General features: G+C 38.2%; 1 protein-coding gene across 5 annotated transcripts in view; it reads left to right on the top strand.

Annotated features, from left to right (window-relative positions):
• ARHGAP24 (Rho GTPase activating protein 24) overlaps window positions 1-23,526 on the top strand; it is a 342,652-nt gene that overhangs the window by 275,976 nt on the left and 43,150 nt on the right. For 4 of the 5 annotated variants that reach the window (XM_012770911.2, XM_012770915.3, XM_012770916.2 and 1 more), the window contains one exon: window positions 10,074-10,196. In XM_012770911.2, coding sequence (XP_012626365.1) covers window positions 10,074-10,196 — 123 coding nt within the window. Of the gene's footprint in view, window positions 1-10,073; window positions 10,197-14,393; window positions 15,358-23,526 lie in introns of those variants that run through there. The other variant, XM_012770914.3, reaches the window with a different exon arrangement.

Here is a 23,526-nt window from a genome sequence, read left to right as displayed (position 1 = left end):
ATTGCAAAGCTAATTTTAATCACTTAAGAGAACAAAATTTAAACTGAAATCAGAATTTTTCTTAATTTTACACTATTATGATAATCACTAGTTGTCATTTGTTGATGGGAATAATTTAATTTCGAGCTGTTTATCTTCGTATTTTGTTTTAAAATATCAATTCTTTTGTGTATACCCAAACACCTTCTCTAAAAACTGCTTCTGCATAAAATTGGATAATTAGTGTCTGTGGCAATTAACACTAAGAGATACTGTATCAAGAATATTGTGCCACATCTTATATTTTCCTGGTTAGAGCTGGAACCCATACTACTAAGTGAAGTATCCCAAGAATGGAAAAACAAGCACCACTGTACTCATCAGCAAACTGGTATTAACTGAGCAGCACCTAAGTGGACACATAGGTACTGCAGTAATAGGGTATTGGCACGTGGGGGGGGGGTATATACATACATAATGAGTGAGATGTGCACCATCTGGGGGATGGTCATGCTGGAAACTCAGACTTGTGGGGGGTGAGGGGGAAAGGGCATTTATTGGAACCTTAAAATCTGTACCTTCATAATATGCTGAAATAAAAAAAAAAGAATATTGTTCCAATTAAATTAAATTGCCAAAAAATTTCTTATTAAGTAAATTAAAAATTGCATTCAGATAAAAATAGTCAAATTTAACTTTAAACACGATATATGAGTTTAACCCCTTTCCTTCTTTATTTTGCCCCCAGGCAGATCTGTGAGGAAACAACTGCTCAATGCTGTTTTCTTTTCTTATGATGGTTTTCTTCTAGATGTCTTAAGAGTTTTTTTTGAAGTAATACTCTTTGGGGTGAAATCAGTTACAATGATATTAATTGTCAAACCTTATTAAAGATTCTGAGGACAGTGAGCAGTTTTGTGCATAGCTGTAAAGAAATATAGATGAGTCTTGAAACCCCCTTTCATACATGATCAATTTTTCACCCTCTCCAGTGAATAATTCCCATAAGCATATAAACGTTCTGTAATATTTCTCATCTGAAACCTCCTTCTCACAAGTCACCCACCCACCCATTATTGTCCTCATTTCTCTGCTCCCCTATATTTTAAAATGCCTAACAGTGTTGTTTAATGCTGGCTTTTTTTGTTTGCTCCATAATCTTATGAATGCATGCCTGTCCAGAATTGCATCTGTGCTGGTCTGGGAGATTGGAACAGCTCTTGCAAGGTTGTCAATAACCTCCAGGTTTCCTACACCAGTGATCTCTTGTCGCCTAATCCAGTGACCTACATTTTCCCTAATCCGCCGGTCTGTGCTCACCGGGTCCTCGTCGTACTTGACCTCTCAACAGCATTTGCTACCCCAATCACTTTTTTCACCAGCCTCTCCTTATTTTCCTTCTTACCTTATTAAATTTTCTTCCTCCTAGCTACCATATTTCCTGGGGATCTCATTCAGGTCTCTGTCCTTAAATATCATCACATTGATAACTTCCAAGTCTAAATCTTCCAAGTCCAGATCTTACCTTTAAACTCCAGCCTGTGTTTTGTTCACTGCTATATCCAGAGAACTAGAATAGTGAACTGTCCCAACAGGTGTTCAATAAATGCATTGAATACATGAATGAATGCTTGGCCTTACCTCCCAGGGTTACTGTAAAAACTAAATGAACCAAGGGACATAAAAGTAATTTGTAAACTGTAAATCACCTTGCAGTTCCCAAGGGATATTATTAATCTTGCAGACTTGTAATATTCAAAAAATAATAAAATGATGAAATCTGAGGGAATTTTAAAGTGGATTTCAACATTTTAATGTAGATCTTCAAAAGTGGCGTGCCTCTCCAAATTCAATGTTCTGTTTAACTCACCAGACTTTGGGCATCTGGGAAAGAGGTATAATGATTCTGTATTCAAATGCAAACGAAACACCTTACTGTTTGCTTTGATAAAAGTATGGTATCTTTAATGCATGAGGCTCAGAAATGTGCCAGACTCATTAATTCCAACTTGAATGGCATGTCCTTGCACAATTACTTGCAAAGTATTAATCATTTACAATTCAAATAAGCAATTAGGTGAGTTATATGATCCATAGCTTTAAAGCTTAGTACTTTCTGGCCGAATGACTGTCACTGAAAGAATACGACATGGATACAAGCTAATAGGATGAGTGTGGTTGAAATACATGAATTCTAAAGCTGATAGCCTCTACCTGCTACAGCAAATTCTCTTGCAAGAATAATGGTTCTCAAACTTTGCGATGCATCAGAATCACCAGGCAGGCATCTTAAAGCACAGATTATTGGGTCCCGTTGTCAGTTGGATTCAGTTGGTTGGGGTGGGGCTCAAGAATTCCCATTTCTAACAAGTTCCCAAAAGGCTTTTTTGTGTCTTCTTGGACGTACTACACACTAAAGCTTTCATCACACTTTGACAAACACTGCCATGGTGGGTTTATCACCGTGTTTATAGGGAGTATAAAGTTCAATGTGACTCCACATTTCTTCTCCTAAATGAGAGATCTTTCTTCTCTTTGTCAAGTTCTTGGGAGCTTCCTGCTTTTAACTTCCAAGACCATCAGGAATTCCTATACTCCTCACCAATTTTCTTTAATATTCACGTCATCATTTGTAATTAAGAGACCTCCTGATAGAAAAAATGTTTTAATCTTATATTCACACAAGTCAATAAACTCCCTACCGTGCTTCTTTGGCTATAAATGGTATTCCATTTGCCGCAAGTCATAGATGATTACATGAGGATTTGCTTTCTCTTTTGACTCCGATCTATATCATCATTGGAGTAATAACATTGATCTGAATACAAATGCCATCTATTGTACTTCCTTTTATCTAATATCCATCAGATATTTTGAATTCATTGGTCTTCCAACCTGAACCAAGCTAAATTAGAAGAGAACATAAATTCTAGATACTTTGGCTCTGACCACAAAATGTTCTATCTTTATTTCTCAGAAGTTTCAATCAGAAGAATTTAATTAGATGCTGAGGGGAGAAGTAACTAAATTCTGAACTTCTGACAAAAGTGAAAGTCGAAATATATTGTTGGACTTAAATTGAGATCCTGTTGACATCCCAGCGCAATCTGGGAAACAGATATTTAGAACAGAAGAAATATCATTCTTATCTTTGACATGCTCAGCGCAAATAACAGGCTTTTTGAAAAGTGAGTCCAAGAAATATGAAAATTAGTAGAAATATAAACGTAGCCCCTTTTAGATATTTTAAGTTTCATTAATCATTGAAAAGTAAATGTATCACAATTTTACTTGTAAAAACATGACCGATATGAAAATCATTATTTACTTGAAAAATAAATCAGTAATTGCTTTCTTACTAAAGGATTTTTTTTGCAAATATACTCAGAATAATATTTGTCTGAAAGTAAGCTACCTTTTTGCATTTTAAAGGATTTAATTCATAAACAATTTATTGAAAACATCTAAGATCAAAATTATTATACATGGCAATAATAATAACAGCTGAGCATCTTATGTCCCAAGCACTATTCAAAGTATTTTAATTATTTATTCAATTAATTCATAATAATGCTTTGAAGAAGGCACTATCATTACACTCAGTTATAGGTGACAGATTTCACAGCTAGAAAATGACTATTTTGAACCCAGAGAGTCTGGCCTCCCTGACCCAACTCTTGGCCACTTTTCAATACTTCTTTATAAGCACATATATGTATTTGCAGTTTGATCAAGGCAGCACTTTTACTCTAATGTTCACATTTTGAACACTGTTAAGTGTTAGAGGAAAGGAAAGATAGAAGTAACTTGTACAACATAGAATTTTTAGGTCAATTCTTTATATATCTGTAGCCAAGGAAACAGACTCCTAATAAATCATTTCTAAACTTAATTCTTAGAAATCTATTATAATTAATAAATACCAATAAATCTATAATTGGTCAATAAATATTCATTTCTAGCTACTTTGAGCTTAACCATGAGCTACCTGTATAATAATGATTTCTTCTTACAAAAGATTATGACCTAGTAGGGGGTATAAGAAATATATAAAACAGTATTATAAAATTTCAAAAAATTAAAATGTAGAATTAATTTTATTACAGTGCAAGTAGCATTTAGTAATGTGTTTGTTGTGTGGTACCAACTACAAATGTAATGATAATTACTGCTACTGGGGCCTTAATTAATTCTCATTTTCTGCTTTAGGGGTTTTAAAATATTCAAATACCTTATTGTAGAGTAACATAACTTTTTGTGGACAAAATGCACTTCTGATATTTTCAAAATTAATCTTGGGGGGAAATGCTTGGAAAAAATCAATTGGCAAATCATATCAAAACTCAATTTTCTTACCCCCAAATCAAGACTGGAAATAAAAAAAAAAAAAAAAAAAAAAACTCAATTTTCAGGTACCAAAATCTCTATATATGAAAAACTTAAATGTGATATTGGATGTGAGGCCAATTTGTTCTCTGCCTTTATCTTGTGAATTATGTGCTATTTTGTTATTTTTGTTGTTGTTATTTATTAAGAAGTGGCAATATCCATAGCAGCCTATAATTTGTTGTTTGTGCTTCACATAACTTTGGTTGTTTTCCAAGCATCAGTCTCCATAAAAGGGAAGAAATACTTTCCTCTGTCAGTGATTTTCCACTGATATGCTTCAGAATTTACTGTAAATCTTGCAATTTATCCTTAGGGCTTTACTACCAGTAAAGACTCAAACTAAGTTTTGAAGAAAGTCATGCTTAGAGGAAAAATAAGGACTTGCAGGAATATGGGTAAAAATTATTTACTTGGAGCATTAAAATACTTTCCTGTAGCCAATAATAAAATGGATGCACAATACTCTAGTTTTTGACATGATTTGCAATTGGGAATGAGGAAAGTGTCTCACCCTTGGAATTATTAACAGCATCTGAAGTGTTCACTGAAATGTCCCCAGGTCTGTACTGTGAACTTGTCTTGGAAACTAACTACTGTCAGTTAGTTTCTAACTGTTGCTACTAATATATAATGGCTATGATCGAAGTTTCTTTTGTACAACTTGTTTTAAAATTTAAATACAAACAAATAACTCACAGCATATCTTTAAAAGCTTGTTAACTGGGAATGATGCACCTGTAAAATACATCACTTCTGAAAAATTATTCTTGTTTTGAGTTCAAATTTTAGTGACAACTTAGAATTATTTTTCTCCAACGAAAAATGGCAGAAGTCCACTTCAGTGACTATTTCTGGAACTTTCTGCACAATAAGTTTAGTAAAATGTTTCCTAAAGTATAATTTTCAGAAAGGTAATTCACATAATAGCAGCAGTGCCTTTTGTCACTGAGAAAGTCCTAGTTACATGCTGCAGTCTGGACTTTGAGTAACACGGGTCTCTTGTCTCAAATCTTTCATTGACAATGCACTCGGTGATCAGCATCCAAGGAAAGAGAGAGAAAAAGGGATAGGTAAATTAATGAGAATTCAAAGTAAGCAATCTCAAGCAGCACCGAGGTTGGTGATAATTACCTTCCAGCTCACCTTGGCTTTTTATTATTTAGTTCCTTCATGACCTTACAATTCCTATCATTTGTTCTTTACAATAATTCTTTTTTTCCCCCTGATAACAAAATGATCCATGGTGGAGAATTTGGAAAAATACATGTGTTTTAAAACAACACATAGTTGAACATCTGGAAAATACAGAAAAGTACAAAAGGAGAGAAAAAAAATCCCAATTCTAGCATTCAGAGATAACCCTTGTTAAAATTATTGCATATTTCAATGTAGTATCTTATTTTTCTGATTTTCTACTAATATAAAAATTGAGAGAGTATCACATATAAAAGTTATATATTTACTTTTGTGTAATACAAACTCATTAATAAACTTCAAAATCCTATTTTGGTGGCTATATTATAAGGAATATTTTCCATACTTCTATGAGCAATGAGCATGAATATCTTGACAAACCATTTCAAATATTTCTCTTAAAAAACACACAAAAATTCTTTCCAAGTTTATCAAAGTGTCATCTTTTAATTTATTACTTTGTAATTATTAAAAGTGTTAAAGTTTTTATATGGTTAATGTATATTTAAATTTTGGGAGGGAATTAACTGTACCTTTTCTTTAACATAGATTTCTCTAAACTACCTTTTAATTTAATATTTTTAAATTTCAGAATATTATAGGGGTATAAACACTTTGGTTACATAAATTACCTTTTTACCACCTGAGTCAGAGCTACAAGCAAGCCCATCCCCCAGACAGCGTCTACTGCACCCATTAAGTGTGAATATACCTATCCCCTCTTCCCCCGTCCCACCTGCCCAACACCAATGAATGTTACTTCCATATGTGCACATAAGTGTTGATCAGTTAGTACCAATTTAATGGTGAGTACATGTGGTGCTTGTTTTTCCATTCTTATGATATTTCAGTTAGAAGAATGGGCTCCAGCTCCATCCAGATAATACAATAGGTAGTTCACTTTTTTTATGGCTGAGTAGAACTCCATGGCATATATATACATTTTATTAATCCACTCATATATTGATGGGCACTTGGGTTGTTTCCACATCTTTGCAATTGTGAATTGTGCTGCTACAAACATTCTAGTGCAGATGTCTTTTTTATAGAATGTCTTTTTTTCCTTTGGGCAAATATCTAGTGATGGGATTGCTGGATCAAATGGTAGTTCAACTTTTAGTTCTTTGAGGTATCTTCATATTACTTTCTGTACAGGTTGTACTAATTTGCAGTCCCACCAGCAGTGTATGAGTGCTCCTATTTCTCTGCATCCATGCCAACATTTGTTGTTTTGGGACTTTTTGATAAAAAGCCATTCTCACTGGAGTTAAGTGATATTTCATTGTGGTTTTGATTTGCATTTCCCTGATGATTAGAGATGTTGAGCAATTTTTACCTTTTAATTTTAGATTAAGCATTTCTTAGTCTATTAAGTTCATTAAGCTTTTCTTAATTTAACTTTTAATTTTTGCAGAAGTTGATCATGTCAAGTATTTATTTTATTTCAGAGAATCTATTTTATTTCTAGTAAATAAAAATTCATATAAAATGCAATTGTGCAAAAGATCTCAGTGAAATGTACAAGTACTTTTAATTATATATAAACAAGTAAAATTCAATGGTGTGAACTAGGTAGCTAAGAAAGTCATAAATAAATGCTTGAAGTGTTAACAGTAGCATGAAGGCATTCCTACCAATAGGAGTTAACATCTAAAAGTTGTATACAACTTACTGATACACTGTATCCTTTAAATATATTCAAATCAACCATCATTTAAAGTAGTATTTTTAAAAAATTTAAACTACATGAATATTTATGTTTAAGCAGAATGAAGAATGTAGAATGTTTACTGGTTTATATAAAATGATCTAATACACACATATGTTGTGTACAGATTGAAGATGACTATGAAACTCTCACTCCAGTAGCTATTAGATCTCAACAATGCTTTTAAAATTTCACCTCTTGAAAGAATTTTTTTTTGAAAATGGTTAAATGGAGTGTTAAGTCCCATAAAGGGTTAACAAAGAGGGTGAAACTTGATCCACATGGCTGAAAATCAAAGTTCTGAGTTTATTATTTATCAGATCATACCTTTCTATTTTTGAGCACCTTCAGTTGCAAGGTGCAGTACCAGGCTCATAGAATTGAGGGGTGATTATGCATTAGAATAGATGTCATTTTCAGTTAGAAATCACCTATGTTTGATACAGAGTATCTAGTTCATATCCATATAAATCTATATAATTGTTTTAGTCACATTCTTAGTAATGAGTCTGTATTTCCACCAAGACTCAAATAAAAAATTTTGCTAAATATTTCCACCCTTCTCTTGCTAGTCCACTGAGAAATTGAGATCTGTATCTGTGGGTGAAATTTGCTGATGGGATTTCGCATCTGTGATTGGCAGTCTAAATGGGATTCAGGGTCAGACACAGAATACCATTGGCAGAGATAAAGAATCAAATGAAAAGTCATGGGATAATGGCCAGTTGTGCTTATCATCCTTTTTCCTCTGCCTCAGACTCTAGTGGCTGTCACTCACTCTCATTACTAAGCCTGGGAGTGACACCGCAGGATATTGCCGTCTGAATTGCCAAGCATCTTTCAGGCAAAGACAATAATTATAATATTCTGATTTCCAATGATAATTTCCTTTGGCTCAGCACTGTGGTATAAGTGGATCAGAATACAGAATGATTAATACTTTTTAGTACTGTGCCATGCCAAATGAAGTATCTTTTTATTTTGCGATTTAGTTACCCCTGCCATTTATAAATATCATACAGTCATGCGTATGCATATTGTGTGGTGTGTCTACATACATGTGCAGCATATAATTCTAATGTGCATTATTATGCATATATATATATATATATCAAAGAAAGATAACATTTTAAAAAAACTCCCTGTTACTATTGACTAATTGCTCCCAAGCATTTATTAGACATAGTATCTCTGAGGTCAATTTAATATAATATGTCCTTTTTGCATTGGTAAGAGTGGGAGGCAGTTAAATGAGATGGAATTAATATTTACAAAGATTCTATTTTGGCCTAACACAGTGCTGGTATTTTTGTTTACTTTATTTTGTTTAATAGTCACAAAAATTGACTATGTAGGTATTATTACTTCTAAAGTATGAGTAAGGACACTGAGTTTCCAGAAGTCCTGTAATTTCCTAGAAGTCAAACAGCTCACATAAGATGAAATTGTGCTTCTGACAGTGTTTCTTTGACTCCTTGAAACTAAACTCTTTCAGATACAAGTTACTTACAGTGACAACTGACTTAGGGTAGACCTACAGGTGTACGAAGATTATTTCCCTAATAGTGAAATGTTCTCCATAACTTAAGAAGGCTAGTTGTGATTTCTTTGGAGAGATTTGTCAACATTAGGAAATCTATTTCGTGCGGTCTCTTGACCCCTTCCCCTGCTCTCATCTAGTTGTATTAAAATGTAAAACACCAGTTCTAGTTGCTCAACTGGATGGCTTAAAGTGACTGCACTTCTCTGACCTTTCCACCTGTTCCATAAGTTTACATCAATGCTAGAATAGTTGTCTTTCTCAATGTAGGGCATTTACATAGAATGCAAGGTCACTAACTCAAATACCTGTAGCTTGCACATCTGTGAGTGAATTCGATTGAGTGTGGAAGCATAGAGAGCACTGATGCCTATTTACATTGGAACCTGCAAGCTCCTCCAAAAGGTATTTACAGCGACTTACAAGCAAACAGTGTCTTAACCAAACAAAACGCTTGGATACGAATTAATTCAACCCAAGGCATCACGTTTACAACATTTTGTGAAAATCAAGTGTTGATACATATTTGAGCATCTCAGAAGTTAGTATAATAGTAACACATTATCAGAATTCAGTTAAATACTTACTATTCCATTTCCTTAATTATTTCTTCTGTGAGCAAAACTAATTATTTTCAAAGAGGGTGAAGCAGTGCAGTTGTTGATACTTGTCTTCGAAATACTCTTTTAAAAATAAAAGGCATAACAAAACCCTGCCTCACAACTTCTTTAAGGGTCAGATATGGTTACCCCTGTTTTGTAAGTGGGAAAGTTAAGTCACCAGGGAGACTTAAATGTACTGTAAAAGACTTCTAAGAAATTAAATTCCATGCTTTGTAAGTCTAGCACTTCAAAGTTGATGTTAACATTTATAAAGCTTTTAAAGTGTATGGTATACCTTCTCCGTCTTCCATCTTGCTGTTGCTCTTTCTACCTGTTCAGCAGCTCCATGTGAATAGATTGGATTATGAGTTAATGCGGGCCTACAAGTTGTTGCTAGGGCAAAGAAACCCAGACTTCGTTTGGGGAATGATATTTGTTCTCCAGCTTTCTCTTGAAAACATACGAGCCTTTCCTTTTTAAGCAGATTTTTGTTGTTGTTGTTGTTCCATTCGGAAATCATGGTGAATATTTCCAGCTCGTTGGGTGGAACCTAGTGCTGGCTGCCTTAGGCCCAGTGTGTGTTTAGGGGATTCCCTTGGAGCCTGATGATGAGGAATCTTTGGGTGAATCTTCAGCTGAATGTGTTACCACGTTTTTACAGGAGGCGATCGAGATCGGATGACAGCAAATCATGAGAGCTACCTTCTCATGGCGAGCACCCAGAATGATATGGAAGACTGGGTGAAGTCTATCCGCCGAGTCATATGGGGACCTTTCGGCGGGGGTGAGTACGATTAAAAATTATGGAAGCACAGAAGGGTAGACCAAACCTCTTCATCCCTTTCCCCCAGCTGATGTTACTACCATGTTTCACCGAAAATAAGACCTACCCATAAAATAAGCCCTACCAGGATTCCTAAGCATGTGCGCAATAGAAACTCTACCCTGAAAATAAGACCTAGTGACGGGTGTGGCTGTGCAGCGCATCTGCACAACCCATGCATTTTGTCAAGGAGCAATAAAGAAGACGAGCAGTTCTTCTTATCTGTCCCATGAGAGCTCTAGTGCTCCACAGGAGAGATCCTGGCCGATGGTTCTAAAGGAAATAGAGTTGCAAGAAATTCAGGATGGGATTCGGGGTTTGGAGTGTGAGGATGATGTTCCAGAAGAGGACGACTTAACTATATTTGGATAAATGTAGATGGTTGTACCGTACTTAAAAAAAAATAACACATCCCCTGAAAATAAGCCCTAGGGTGTCTTCTTGAGAAAAAATAAATATAAGACCCTGCTTATTTTCAGGGAAACACGGTATCAGCTCCTGTATTCAAATGGATGAGTTAAATAATAAATTGTCCAACGTTATGCTTATACACATATCTAAGTGACTCCTAGAGGTTTAATTCAGATCCCATGTCATTTATAACCAAGCGCCTTCCATGAATATGTTGAATTATATTAAAGGATGATATTTTTCATTTACTTTTGGATTTTTCCATTTTGCTAACAACAAACAGTTATGGGTAGCATACTATAAATGTAGATTAGTTAAGAACATCTTGATATGAAGCAAAAACATTTCGGCTAGTAGGTCTAGAGGGTGTCCCAGCCCCCGAGCACTCAGTGGTATCAAAGAAGAATGTCAGACCTTTGGCTGAGAATTGAATGATGACTGGAGTAAAAGAAAAACATACTTTGAATCAGTTTATAGATTTGATAGTAAGTTTTTAAAATGGTGTAGTTAATATAATTAAGAATGTAGCAGATGAAGAATAAGCTAGAAATAATGGAACTAAATGTAAGAAGAAAAGACAAAAGTTGTGACCTTGGTCTATTAAGAAATATGAAATAGAATAATATAAACAGAAAAATTATTTAAAGAAAAAAATTCAGCAAATGGAACCAGAAATTAAGGATGCAATAATATTTATCTGCAACCAAAATGTATTTCCAAAAATGTAAAGCCTAAATTTTTTATGTTGCTGTAGCTAAAATAAATTGCATTAAATCAAATTCGCACTTAATAAACCAGTGACAATTCTCATATTTATTTTATATTCTCTTTTGTATATTGTCAGCACCCCAAACTGAGAAAGTGAATTTTTCCCATAAATGTATTAGATGCTTCTTAGGCTGATCATTCTACTTTTTTAGAACAACTTCGAAAGCTTAGTTTAAAAAGTTGATAAGCTAGATTAAAATTGAAGTAGTAAAGATTCATTGAAGACATGTTGGTATTTTACTGGATTAATGATACATGTCTGTAAACTGTCTGTTTTTTAGCAATATCCTCTATTAAGGAAGGGGGAGGTTCCTAACCAAAGTGACCGTTTACCCCAGTTTGCCTGGGAACAGTCCGGTTTACAGCTGCTGTTCAGGCTACTGAGTGACTGTGCTACTTTTGTCCATCAACAGATAAATGGATAAACAGGACGTGATAAATCCATAGGGTGGATTATTATTACTCAGTCACAAAGAGGAGTGAAGTGCTGATGCACACTACAACATGAATGAAGCTGGAAAGCATTGTGCTAAGTGAAAGAAGCCAGTCACAAAAGATCACACGTTATGATTCCATTCATAAGAAGGTATAGAATAGGGACCTCTATAGGGACATAGAAAGTAGAATAGTGGTTGCTTAGGGCTGGGATAGGGGCATAAGGGGTTTGCAGGGGGTTTGTTTTTGAGAAGACAGACATGTACCAGAATTGACCGTGGTGATGGTTGTACTTATTTGCGAATATAATAAAAAAAACCATTGAATTGTACACTTTAAGCAGGTGAATTCTGTAGTATGTGAATGATATCTCAATAGAGCTGTTTTAAAAAGTCTGACCTGCCACGAATGCATAAGATAATGCATTTTTTCCTTCCTATCTTAGTTATGGAACCCAGACCTTGATAACCCTAAATGAAATCCACTCGATTAGTTGGTACCTGTAAAGAAATTCAGAAGAGAAGGTGATACATCACCCTGATTGATCAACTCCAGCATACCACCTTTGGATGTGTTTTAAATATAACTGTTACAGAGAAGGCATTTCATTGTGGCAGTTTCATAATGCTTGTTTTTAAAAAGTTAAAGTTTTTCATGAGGCACTTAAGCTCATCTTTGTTCAGGTTGCATATATATGCAAAATGTCCCCTTTTTGCCATTACAGTAGTGAACATTTGATTAAAATATAGGGGACACTTGGGGAGCTTGTCTAGCTCTTCAATCTTCTAGAAATGAAAAATTGTTAAATGAAAATCATAAAACGTAGGGCTTTGGATTATAGGCTTTTTCCTTTTATTAAAGCGAATTTAGGGGCGGGGAACCAATGGAAATGTGAAAAGTAGACATTCCTTTTTAACTCCTTAGCCTAATAAGAAGTTCAGTATTGAATCTAGGTAGCTCCAGATTGTATTATCTGCTTAAGCCTCCCATAAACAGTTGCTTCTCTATTCACAATGCTAACAAGAGACACTCGGTTCCTGTTTAAATGTCAAATCAGAAAATTCAGATTTCAAAACATTAATTTAGCTTTGGAAAAATGTAGTTTTTGTTTGTTCCTTCTTTCTCTTTCTTTCCTTTTTGTTTATTTTTACAGTGGGTTGCTTTTCAGTTGTTTTTGAGGCAATGCTCATGTAAGCGTCTAGCCCAGGATCTGAGAAAAGTGATTATTTCATTAATGCTTCTTTAGATCTGAACTCTGGCCTAACTTCAGCTACTCAGAAAATCAGGTTTGCATATGTCTGTCTTCTAATGAAGAGAGTTGATTCAGTGACCCAGCAAGGCAGTAAAAATACAATTTGTCAATAATCCTTATGATGAACCATTGGCATGTGGACCAACAGGGGTTAAATAAGAGGCAATGTGATCTTGTCTTAGACACAGACCAACTGTGTCATCTGGAATATGTAGTGTTACTTCCCTTGCCTTTGGTTTTCCTCACTTGTGGAATAAGAAAATGGGACAAATTAGTTCTAACTTCCCAGCTCCAAAATCCTGTCATTTCCAGCGTTCCCTCCATACCAGGGCTCAGGTCAGTGAATTATTCAGTTGGTTAAAGTGTTTCCAAGTGCAGCTGCCTCTGCCTTGATGGTGCTGAGTTCTACTTTGTGGCTCTTTAATTTCTTAGTAGTGTGTTGTGACTCAGGGTAAAAAAAAAAAATTGAACTATACAGCAGAAATAATTGCTAATGATTCTTTCAACAATAAAACATTACCTATGCTGGGCATGCTAGTTAGAGTAATGATGTTTTTAATGGGAGGACCTTTTTTACACTCCTGGCTGTTTTGTAAAACTCCTGCCAAAAGGCTGAGAAGGGACTCAGAGGCCCGGGGGTGGGGGTCAGCTGGGGTTAAAGCACTCGCATTCCAAATTTGCTCATGGAACAGCAAGGTGGATGAATGATTAACCAGCAAGTAAATTGTTCAGTGGGTAGGACCGGGAGGGTTGGTGGATGTGAAGGCTGGGGTGGAGAGGGCACAGGCAACAGCTTGGCAGAATGCCGAAAACAGAATTGGTTTGCAAAACCCTAACCAGAGAAATATATATGTACATATAAACACACACACACACACACAGGCACTGGAGTTCATTTGTTTTGCAGTTATACCTGCAGACTCTTTGCCACTGGATTTAAACTATTTTTCTATTTGACAGACACACACATACACATATATATCATATAAATATGTTTTAATGACATGCACATTAAAGCTTACAAATGGATTACATTTCTGAAGGATCTAAAAAGGAAGGGAGTAAACGCAGGTATGAGGGGGCAAAGAGTTTACCCCTGGGGGTGGTTTGGTGCCTGTGATTTCTGACTGGCCGGGGCAGCCAGCCAGCTGTGAAGCTGCTGCACAAGAGAAGGGCTGGGAAGTCAATGCAAAGTCAAAAAAACAACAACAACAAAAAAAAAACCAGCCTGGGTTCACGCAGCAGCGTGGTGTCCTCCCAGCATGGTGTCCTCCCTCCTCCCCTCGGATTGTTGCAACTGCACCTGCTGCATGTGACTGGCGGGCACCAGCGGCCACAGCCACAGCCTTGGTGACGAGCAGCCGCAGCCCTGCCAGCTCCCGCCCGGCGCTCATTGAGAAAAGGGGAGACGGAGCAGGAGGGGGGAGAAGCTCCCTGCACAGCTGCCTCCCGCAGACCCAAGGACCCTCCTGGAATGGGCACGAGGCTGCTCCGCCACAGGGATTCCCTCGGGAGTTTGCAGACAGCCGGGGAAAGGCAGGAGCCTGCAGAGAGCGTCAGAGGATGAGCAGTGCCATAGAAGGAGCAGGGGAGGACTCTGAGCGAAATCTATCAGGCACCGCACTGCTTTCTGGAAAAGGTGCCATGATGCCGTGAAGTATTCCTCAGGGACCTTTTGGTCATTGTTCCTCTTTCCTCTGGCACGGGGCTATTTGTTGACCTTTCCAGAGGAACCTCCATCCAGCTGAGAAGACAGTTAATAATAATAATGATATTAATAAAATGCAAACAACCGATTCCTGCTGTTTGACTGGGATATGTAGCTCACCTGCTGCAGTTTTCTTGTGACATTTTGGAATGTCTGCAGAAACTCAAAAAAAAATACCTCCAAACTCAAGGTTTAGGCAAGATACAAGGAAGGTTTTTTTTGTTGGTGGTGTTTTTTGGTTTCTGCCAAAACGAGTAAATGAGAGGTGGTAACTTATCCCTAAGCCAGGACGTGGCAGATCAAAACCTTGGAGTTCTAGGAATCAGCACCTCAGACCTGACAGATAAACAAGCATGCGAAGGAGTGGCTGTGGGGTTCTGCTCAGAGGCAGGTTTTAAAGGCAGCCGGAACCGGGCTGGGAACTTGGGCCCGCATGATGCCTGAAGACCGGAATGCCGGGGGCCGGCCCGAGGGCGCCTTAGCCTCGACTCCCTTCCTCCCTAAAACCACGTACAGACGGATCAAGCGGTGTTTTAGTTTTCGGAAAGGTAGGTAGATGATCTGTCCGTGTCCTTTTTATGAATACAGATATGTTCTCTGATGCTGTCAGGTCGGTTTATGCTCAGGATAAAATAGGAGTCTGGAAAGCAGGAGCGTGGGACTGTCCGAGAGGGCTTTGTGTGTGTCCTTGCTTGTCTGGGCTTCTTCTTCAAGGTTGACTTTGATCTGTTTATTGCTGTCTGTGAATGGGCCGAATTGGGTGGGGTTGGGGGGGTCATAGAGAAAGTCGTCCTGCAGGGCTCACCATGACTGATGGGCACTAGGTGAGCTGGGTGATGGTCAAGCAGCCGCGTTCTGACCCCAGGAAACGGGTCCCTGGCAACTCCCTGTGCTGTGTCCCTGTCACTTTGGTTTTGACTCTGGCTGCCTGTGCCTGCCGCCTCTCCCACGCCCCTGCTGAGAAAATGGTGATAATCACATAATCTGTGATGACCCCTTGGCAGGAGGCTTCCACCCATATTGATTAATGTGGGCTAGAATTAGGAGTCACCTTGGCTTTCCAAGCATATCCTAAAGTGGCTCTGGGAGAGGCCAAAGATAAGACCCACCAGGAACAGAGAGGGTAAGAAAATATAACAGCGTATCATCAATAAAAGAAACTAAGGGATGTCCACATTGATTTATTTTTGAAGGAGTTAACGGACACAGCATAGTAAACTGGAATGTTCTCAGGAAAGGTTTATGTATCAAAATATTTTAAAATTTCCTCTTCCTTTAAAATGAGAGCAGTGAAGTAGAAACTGCTATTGGAAAAGAAATTAGGTAATTATAATTTTAATGTCATGTACAGTGAGCCAGTACTTTAGTCAGAAGCTGAGTTGAATGACATCTAAGCTTATTCCCTTTCTCCCTTTCTTTGATTTGCCACCTATTAATTAGCCTTTCCTATTTAATAACTAACAAAAAAAAGGAGAAGAGAACAAAATAAGAATAATCAAAATCACAAAATATAGTGGAAACTTTGCAAAGGAAACCATTGTTCCTTGTTCCCTTTGAGTAGTTAAGACTCTGCTATGATCTTTGCCATGTATTATCAGCAAAGACTTCAGATGTTCATTTACATTCCTATCTGATCCACAAAGATGAGTAAATGAGAGACACGTGCCTCATATTTTACAGGTCTATAGGGGTTTTATGGATACGGAAGTTGATAGAGAAACGGACAATGACAGGCATTGAAAAGGGCCCAGGAACTCATTCCTTAAAGGACATTTCCTTCTGCTTCTCATTCCCCCCGTCCCTCAGCAGCAAAATTGTTCCTGTTCAGACACAACTTTCCAGGGTTATTGCTGTTCATTGGTAACATGAGATGTTTGGGGGACCCTGCCCGTGTCTTTGCAGGGTGGAGGCGTGTGATTTTTTACTTTTTCCACCTTCCCTCCTCCAGTGGTGGAGTCTGGCCCATGTGCAAGAATCCCTGGGGCACAGGCTGCCGTCCTCACACCTTCTCCTCTTTCTCCGTAAATACGGGCAGTGCCTGGGAAGAAGATTCCGGTGGGCTGGCAGAGGGCAGCCACGGGGGCAGGGAGTGGCTTCCAGCTACCACCTCCCAGGGGCTGTTTTCAAAGTGCTGTCCTTTTCTCTGCAGAGTCCTGGTAGTTTGAGGAATGCTCAGCATTTGAGTCCAGGATTAAGAGATTTTTCACTTACAATGCTGTATTCTGCTTTCTGTCGGGACAAGGGAGGAGAGGCGGTACAGGAAGCATTCACAGTTTTATGCTTCCTTTCCCTTCTCCAGCAAAGGTGCTCGGCTGCTGCAGCCCCACCCCCGCTGCTGCCCTGCTGCCCGGCGCTGGTCGCTCAGGCACCTGCAGAATGGATGGGGCGGTGGGCTCTACCTCCCTATTGGAGGTCTGGCCCTGAAAAGAGTGACCTTCCCTCTCAGTCTGGGCTTCCCAAACCATAAAACCTTAGGAAGAGCGTGTTCTATTGTGCTTTATTGAATCTCCTGGGGTGCCCAGGCATTTCAAGAAGTGGACCTTGGGTTTCTGCCTTCCTCTCCCAAGCCTGTCCGTGAGCAGCAGCTTGAGTCATTTCGAGGAAAGCAAGAAGGAGAATGTGTGAAGCCAGGAAAAATGCCCAGCAGTAAAAAAAACCGTTGACGTGGCTGCTTTTCCCGATTCACATTGAAAACATTACTTCTCACTGTCGTCCAAAGCAGGCCAGCAGGAGAGGAGACACGCTGCCTGTCCAGGGTGGTGGAAACGCCGTCAGGGTGAAGTGAGGAGTGGAGTAAAAGTTTCCAGAAGACTGGCGATATTAGAGCTTGCGTGCCGTGCACGCTACAGCTCACCTCTCGGAGTGCCTTTCTCTTCCAGACCTTTCCAGTCCTTTCCTGCCCTCTTTATCTCTCTGTCTTTATCAGGGTACTAATTAAAGTCACTGAAAATGTTTTCCCAGTGATTTGAAAGATCCAGGAACCAAGAAGCTTCTCTTAGGCAGGAAGGTGGGGATCTCGGTGCTTTGAATTCATGGGCTGGTGAGATAAAGATTACAATGAATTTTTACTCAGTTGATCTGAAACTATGAATTTTCTTTAGCTCTATAAGACTGGTAGCAGGAGCTTATGACCAATCTTTTAATTTCCTGGGAGTGCGGAACACTTTGGATCTGAACACAAGGATATGGTCGTAATAGGCTAGATTCCTTGTTGTGATCCCAGGATAGTAAAGTCAATTTTTAAACTGACTTTTCCTTTGTTTTTTTTTTCCTGAGCTGCCCTTTTCTTGGTGAGAAGCCATCATCACTTCCCCAGTGGCTTGTCCTACACAGCAACCACTTAGTAGTCATGCATCACTGCTTCTTACTTCTTTATGTACTTTCAGATACATTTCTACTTCCTTCCTCTTAGTTCTCTGTGCCTTATTGCTTCAAGCATGAAACTTACTTTAACCTAAGCAGTGGCTATTCAAGGCAGCATTCATCCTCACCTCTGTTCACCGAGAACACGCTTCCCAGATTCCTACAACACGCAGTCTGTCTTGTGGGTCATTGCCCAATCTGTGTTTCAGAAACAGTGCTCTCAAGCAGCGTTCCACATCTCAAAAAAATTTTTATGAGCCCCTATTGCCCATGGGAGGAAGTCCTGTTTTGTGTGATTATCAAGGCCCTCTAACCAATTCCAAATAGTCCCTAGAGACATGAACAGAAATTTTTCAAAAGAAGACAGAATAAAGGCCAACAAACATATGAAAAAATGCTCAACATCTCTAATCATCAGGGAAATGCAAATCAACACTGCAATGAGATATCACTTATCTCCAGTAAGAATGGCCTTTATCAAAAAGTCCCAAAACAATAAATGTTGGCGTGGATGTGGAGAGATAGGAACACTCCTACACTGCTGGTGGGACTGCAACTGGTTCAGCCTCTGTGGAAAGCAATATGGAGATACCCTAAAGCGATACAAGTAGATCTACCATTTGATCCAGCAATTCCACTACTGGGCATCTACCCAAAAGATCAAATGACACTCTACAAATGGGACACCTGCACTCGAATGTTTATAGCAACACAGTTTACAATCGCAAAGGTGTGGAAACAACCCAGGTGCCAATCAATACATGAGTGGATTAATAAAGTGTGGTATATGTATACCATGAAGTACTATTCAGCTGTAAGAAACAACGGTGATATAGCACCTCTTGTATTTTCCTGGATAGAGCTGGAACCCATTCTACTAAATGATGTATCTCAAGAATGAAAAAACAAGCACCACATGTACTCACCAGCAAATTGGTATTAACGGATCAACACGTAAGTGGACATATAGGAATAACATTTAACAGGTGTCAGGTGGGTGTTGGGGGGGGGACATGGGCAATATACATAACCTTAACATTTGTACCCCCATAATATGCTGAAATTAAAAAAAATTAAAAATAAAAATAAATAAATAAAAACCAAATAGTCCCCAGAGTAAGTCCCCTAAATCCCCAGCCTATTCCATTCTTTCTCCCCAAACACAAGTCCTACATCACCTCTGTGCTTTTGCTCACTCTGCCCCCTTCGTTGTGAAGCTTTCTCTTCTCCATTGTCTATCCAAACTTTACCGTCTCTTCAAGGCATTGCTGGCTTTCATTTCTTCATCAAGACTTCTCTCTTCGCCGATTATGCTCCTTACTCTGCAGCCCTTACATTTTATGCATGCTGCCTCTTGGCCAGCATATCCTCATAGTCACCTTGAAGTGCTTTATACACATTTGAAGTGCTTTATACAAATGTGTACAAACTATAGGCACACATACATACACACACATATGCGAAGTCTGTCTGGAAAGTCTCCAGCCATGTAATATATTCTTGTTATATTAACCACAACTGGATACTTTCTGGACAGACCTCTTGTGTGTGTGTGTGGGGGGGGGGTGTAGTTTGTTTCTTCCCAAAGTGGACAGTGGCAATAGATCTATTCAATCCAGGATTCCAGATCAATTGCAAACCAGTGAAGTACAGTATTGGTATCTATCTTTTCCTGCTAGTCCATAGGCAATAATGAATTAAAATAGAAAGTCTTTAGGGTAGTGATGTGTAAGACCAACATTCTCTTTAAAATGTATTGTATATTGCATGTGTTGTAATCACATTTATGGAAATTTATTTTTCCAACAAAAAGCCACTATCCAAATTCATACAATTTTAAGCTGTGCTATAAATAAGTAGCTCACTAATTAACAAATCAAAGTTTTATGGAGCCTCTACCAAGTGACACTGAGAATGAGGAGGTAAAGAAAACAGATTGCCTCAAATCTATGAATTCACAGACTCCTTGTGGGTAAAGAAACTTAAATAAGTAACTAGTCTATGATAAGCACTACACCAAATTACATATGAAGTTTTAGGCACCCATGGGCAAAAGACTGACCATGGGCTCATCTGGAAAGGCAGTAATTCATCCAAACTACATGAAATCAGATTTAGCTTTTGGAATTTACAAAAAGACATTTCTCCCATATGATCCTAAGAGAGTAGTCAACACGTCTACAAAAAAATACATATCTGACAGTGGGTAACCTTGTCTGTTCCCAGTTGTAAGCAGAATGTTTTCAACTTTTCCCCACACAGTGTGATGCTGGCTGTGGGTTTGTCATATATGGCTTTTATAATTTTGAGGTATGTTCCATCTATGGTTACTTTGTTAAGAGTTTTTGTCATAAAAGGGTACTGAATTTTGTCAAATGCTTTTTCTGCATCTATTGAGAGGATCATGTGGTCTTTGTTTTCGTTCCTATTTATGTGGTGAATCATCCTTGCATCTATGGGATGAATCCCACTTGGTCGTGTTGGATTATTTTTTTGATGAAATAGACTAGTAGCCAGTAAACATATGAGAAAATGATCAACATCTCTAATCACCAGGGAAATGCAAATCAAAACCATAATAAAATCTCAACTAATACCAGTGAGAATGGCTTTTTTCAAAAAGTCCCAAAACAACAGATGCTGGCATGGATGCAGAGAGAAGGGAACACTTATACACTGTTGGTGGGACTGCAAACTAGTACAATCTCTGTGGAAAGGAGTGCGGAGATACCTCACAGAACTAAAAGCAGATTTGCCATTTGATACAGAAATCCCATGATTGGGTATTTACCCAAAGGAAAAAAAGTTATTTTGTCAACAAGACACTTGAACTCAAATGTTTATTGCAGGGCCAGGCGCGGTGGCTCATGCCTGTAATCCTAGCTCTCTGGGAGGCCGAGGCAGGCGGATTGCTCAAGGTCAGGAGTTCAAAACTAGCCTGAGCAAGAGCAAGACCCCGTCTCTACTATAAATAGAAAGAAATTAATTGGCCAACTGATATATATATAAAAAATTAGCCGGGCATGGTGGCGCATGCCTGTAGTCCCAGCTACTTGGGAGGCTGAGGCAGAAGGATCGCTCGAGCCCAGGAGATTGAGGTTGCTGTGAGCTAGGCTGACGCCACGGCACTCACTCTAGCCTGGACAACAAAGCGAGACTCTGTCTCAAAAAAAAAAAAAAACAAAAACAAATGTTTATTGCAGCACAATTCACAATTGCAAAGGTGTAGAATCAAACCAAGCACCCATCAATACATGAGTGGATTAAAAAATGTGGTGTATGTATACCATGGTGTACTACTTATCCATTTTTTTTAAAATGGTGAAATAATACATTTTGTAATAACCTGGATGGAACTGGAGATCCTTCTTCTAAGTGAAGTATCACAAGAATGGAGACTTCAACTCCACATGTACTCACTGTTAAATTGGAACTCATTGATCAGCACTCATGCGCACATATGGTAGTGAAACTCAGTGGAAATCAACCAGGTGGGAGGGAGTAGCAGGGGATGGGTAAATACCACCTAAAGGGTACAATGCACACTATCTGGGTGATGGGCACTCTTACAACTTTGAGTCAAACTGTACAAAAGCAATTCAGGTAACCAAAATGTTTGTACCCCCATAATATTCTGAAAGTTTTTTAAAAAGAAGAAAATAAAGAGAAGTGGTAGCAACATTGGGAAAAAGTGCCTCCCCAGAAAGACAAATATCACATGTTCTTACTCATATAAGGGAGCTAAAAAGTGGATGTTGCGAAGATAGAGAATAGATTGGTGGTTACCACAGGCCAGGAAGGGGAGGGGGAGGGGGAATGAAGACAAGTTGATTAATAGGTACAAATATATAATTTGCTAGAATAAATAAGATCTATTGTTGGAAAGATCAGTACGTAGGATGACTATAGTTTACAATAATCTACTATACATTTCAAAATAGCTAGAAGAAAATAATTCAAATGTTTCTAGCATAAAGACAAATATTTAAGATGATGGATATCCAAAGTATACCAATTTGATCTTTACAAATTATATGAATATGTTAAATTATCACATGTACCATAAATCTGTGTACATTGATTATGCATCAATTAAAAAATTATTTAAAATTAACAACAAAAAAAGATTTCACACAGGAGACGAAGCGAGTTGAATCTTATAGGATAAAGTTTCCCAGGTTGATTTATGAAGTCAAGACTTACTTTCTAAAAGGAGACATGGAGACATGATAAGTCATGCTATAATTATGAAATAATAAACAGTTCAGTATAGTTTGGGAGCATGTTGTTGGTGAGGAAACAGCAGAAATGACAGTGGATTTGTTGATTGGATGGTGAATGAAGAGGCAGAGATCAGTAGGTATTTTATTCCACAGAAAGGAGTTTGGTTGCAAAGACAGGCCAGTGGGCACCGTTGGAGGACAGGAAGCAGAAGGGTGGCATGATGCAATTAAAATATTATGAAGATTGCCATGGCAACACTTGCCTGGATTGGGAATTCTGCTCTTTCAAAAGTCAAGTAATAAATAGTGAGTATCTGATCTAATGTAATGGCAAGGAGTTTGGAGGGGACCACAAATCAGGTGGTCAGCTAGTACCGATAATTAAAACTAGGATTTTATGAAGTAGAACAAGTTTTAAAGAAAAGATGACTTAGGCAGTTTAGAAGATTTAAGTTTGAGAATATTTTGAGATATCCATGTTGAGGGGACTAATGGGCACTTGGAAAGCCAATGCTAGAGATAAGAGCAATAGCCAAAATTGAGATACAAATCTGAGAATAATTAATATGCAATCCTGAGCAAGAGCGAGACCCCGTCTCTACTATAAGTAGAAAGAAATTAATTAGCCAACTAATATATATAGAAAAAATTAGCCGGGCATGGTGACGCATGCCTGTAGTCCCAGCTACTCAGGAGGCTGAGGCAGGAGGATAGCTTGAGCCCAGGAGTTGAAGGTTGCTGTGAGCGAGGCTGATGCCATGGCACTCACTCTAGCCTGGGCAACAAAGTGAGACTCTGTCTCAAAAAAAAAAAAAAAATGCAAGGAGATTAGATGGAGTCCAGCAGAGAAATTGTATCAGGTAAAGTGAAAATAAGGATGAGGACAGAACCCAGATGCCCATAAAACTGTTGAAAAGGGGGCATAGTCGGTTGCACAGTCCAAGAAAGAGACTGAGAAGGGCATTCTGAGAGGCAAGAATCACGTCACGAGGGAAGTTCCAAAAAGTAGAGTGCGATTGACAGTTTTAAAAGTAGTAAGGCATAAATTAATACAAAAAAGTAAATGTGGCCGTCCATGATTTGGCAATTAGGAAGTTGTTGACTGTAAAAAAAAAAAAAAAGAAAAAAAAG

Source organism: Microcebus murinus, chromosome 29, assembly GCF_040939455.1.
Source record: "Microcebus murinus isolate Inina chromosome 29, M.murinus_Inina_mat1.0, whole genome shotgun sequence".
NCBI lineage: Eukaryota > Metazoa > Chordata > Mammalia > Primates > Cheirogaleidae > Microcebus > Microcebus murinus.
Note: the sequence above shows the minus strand (reverse complement) of the source record. Positions and strands in the feature narration are given on the sequence as shown.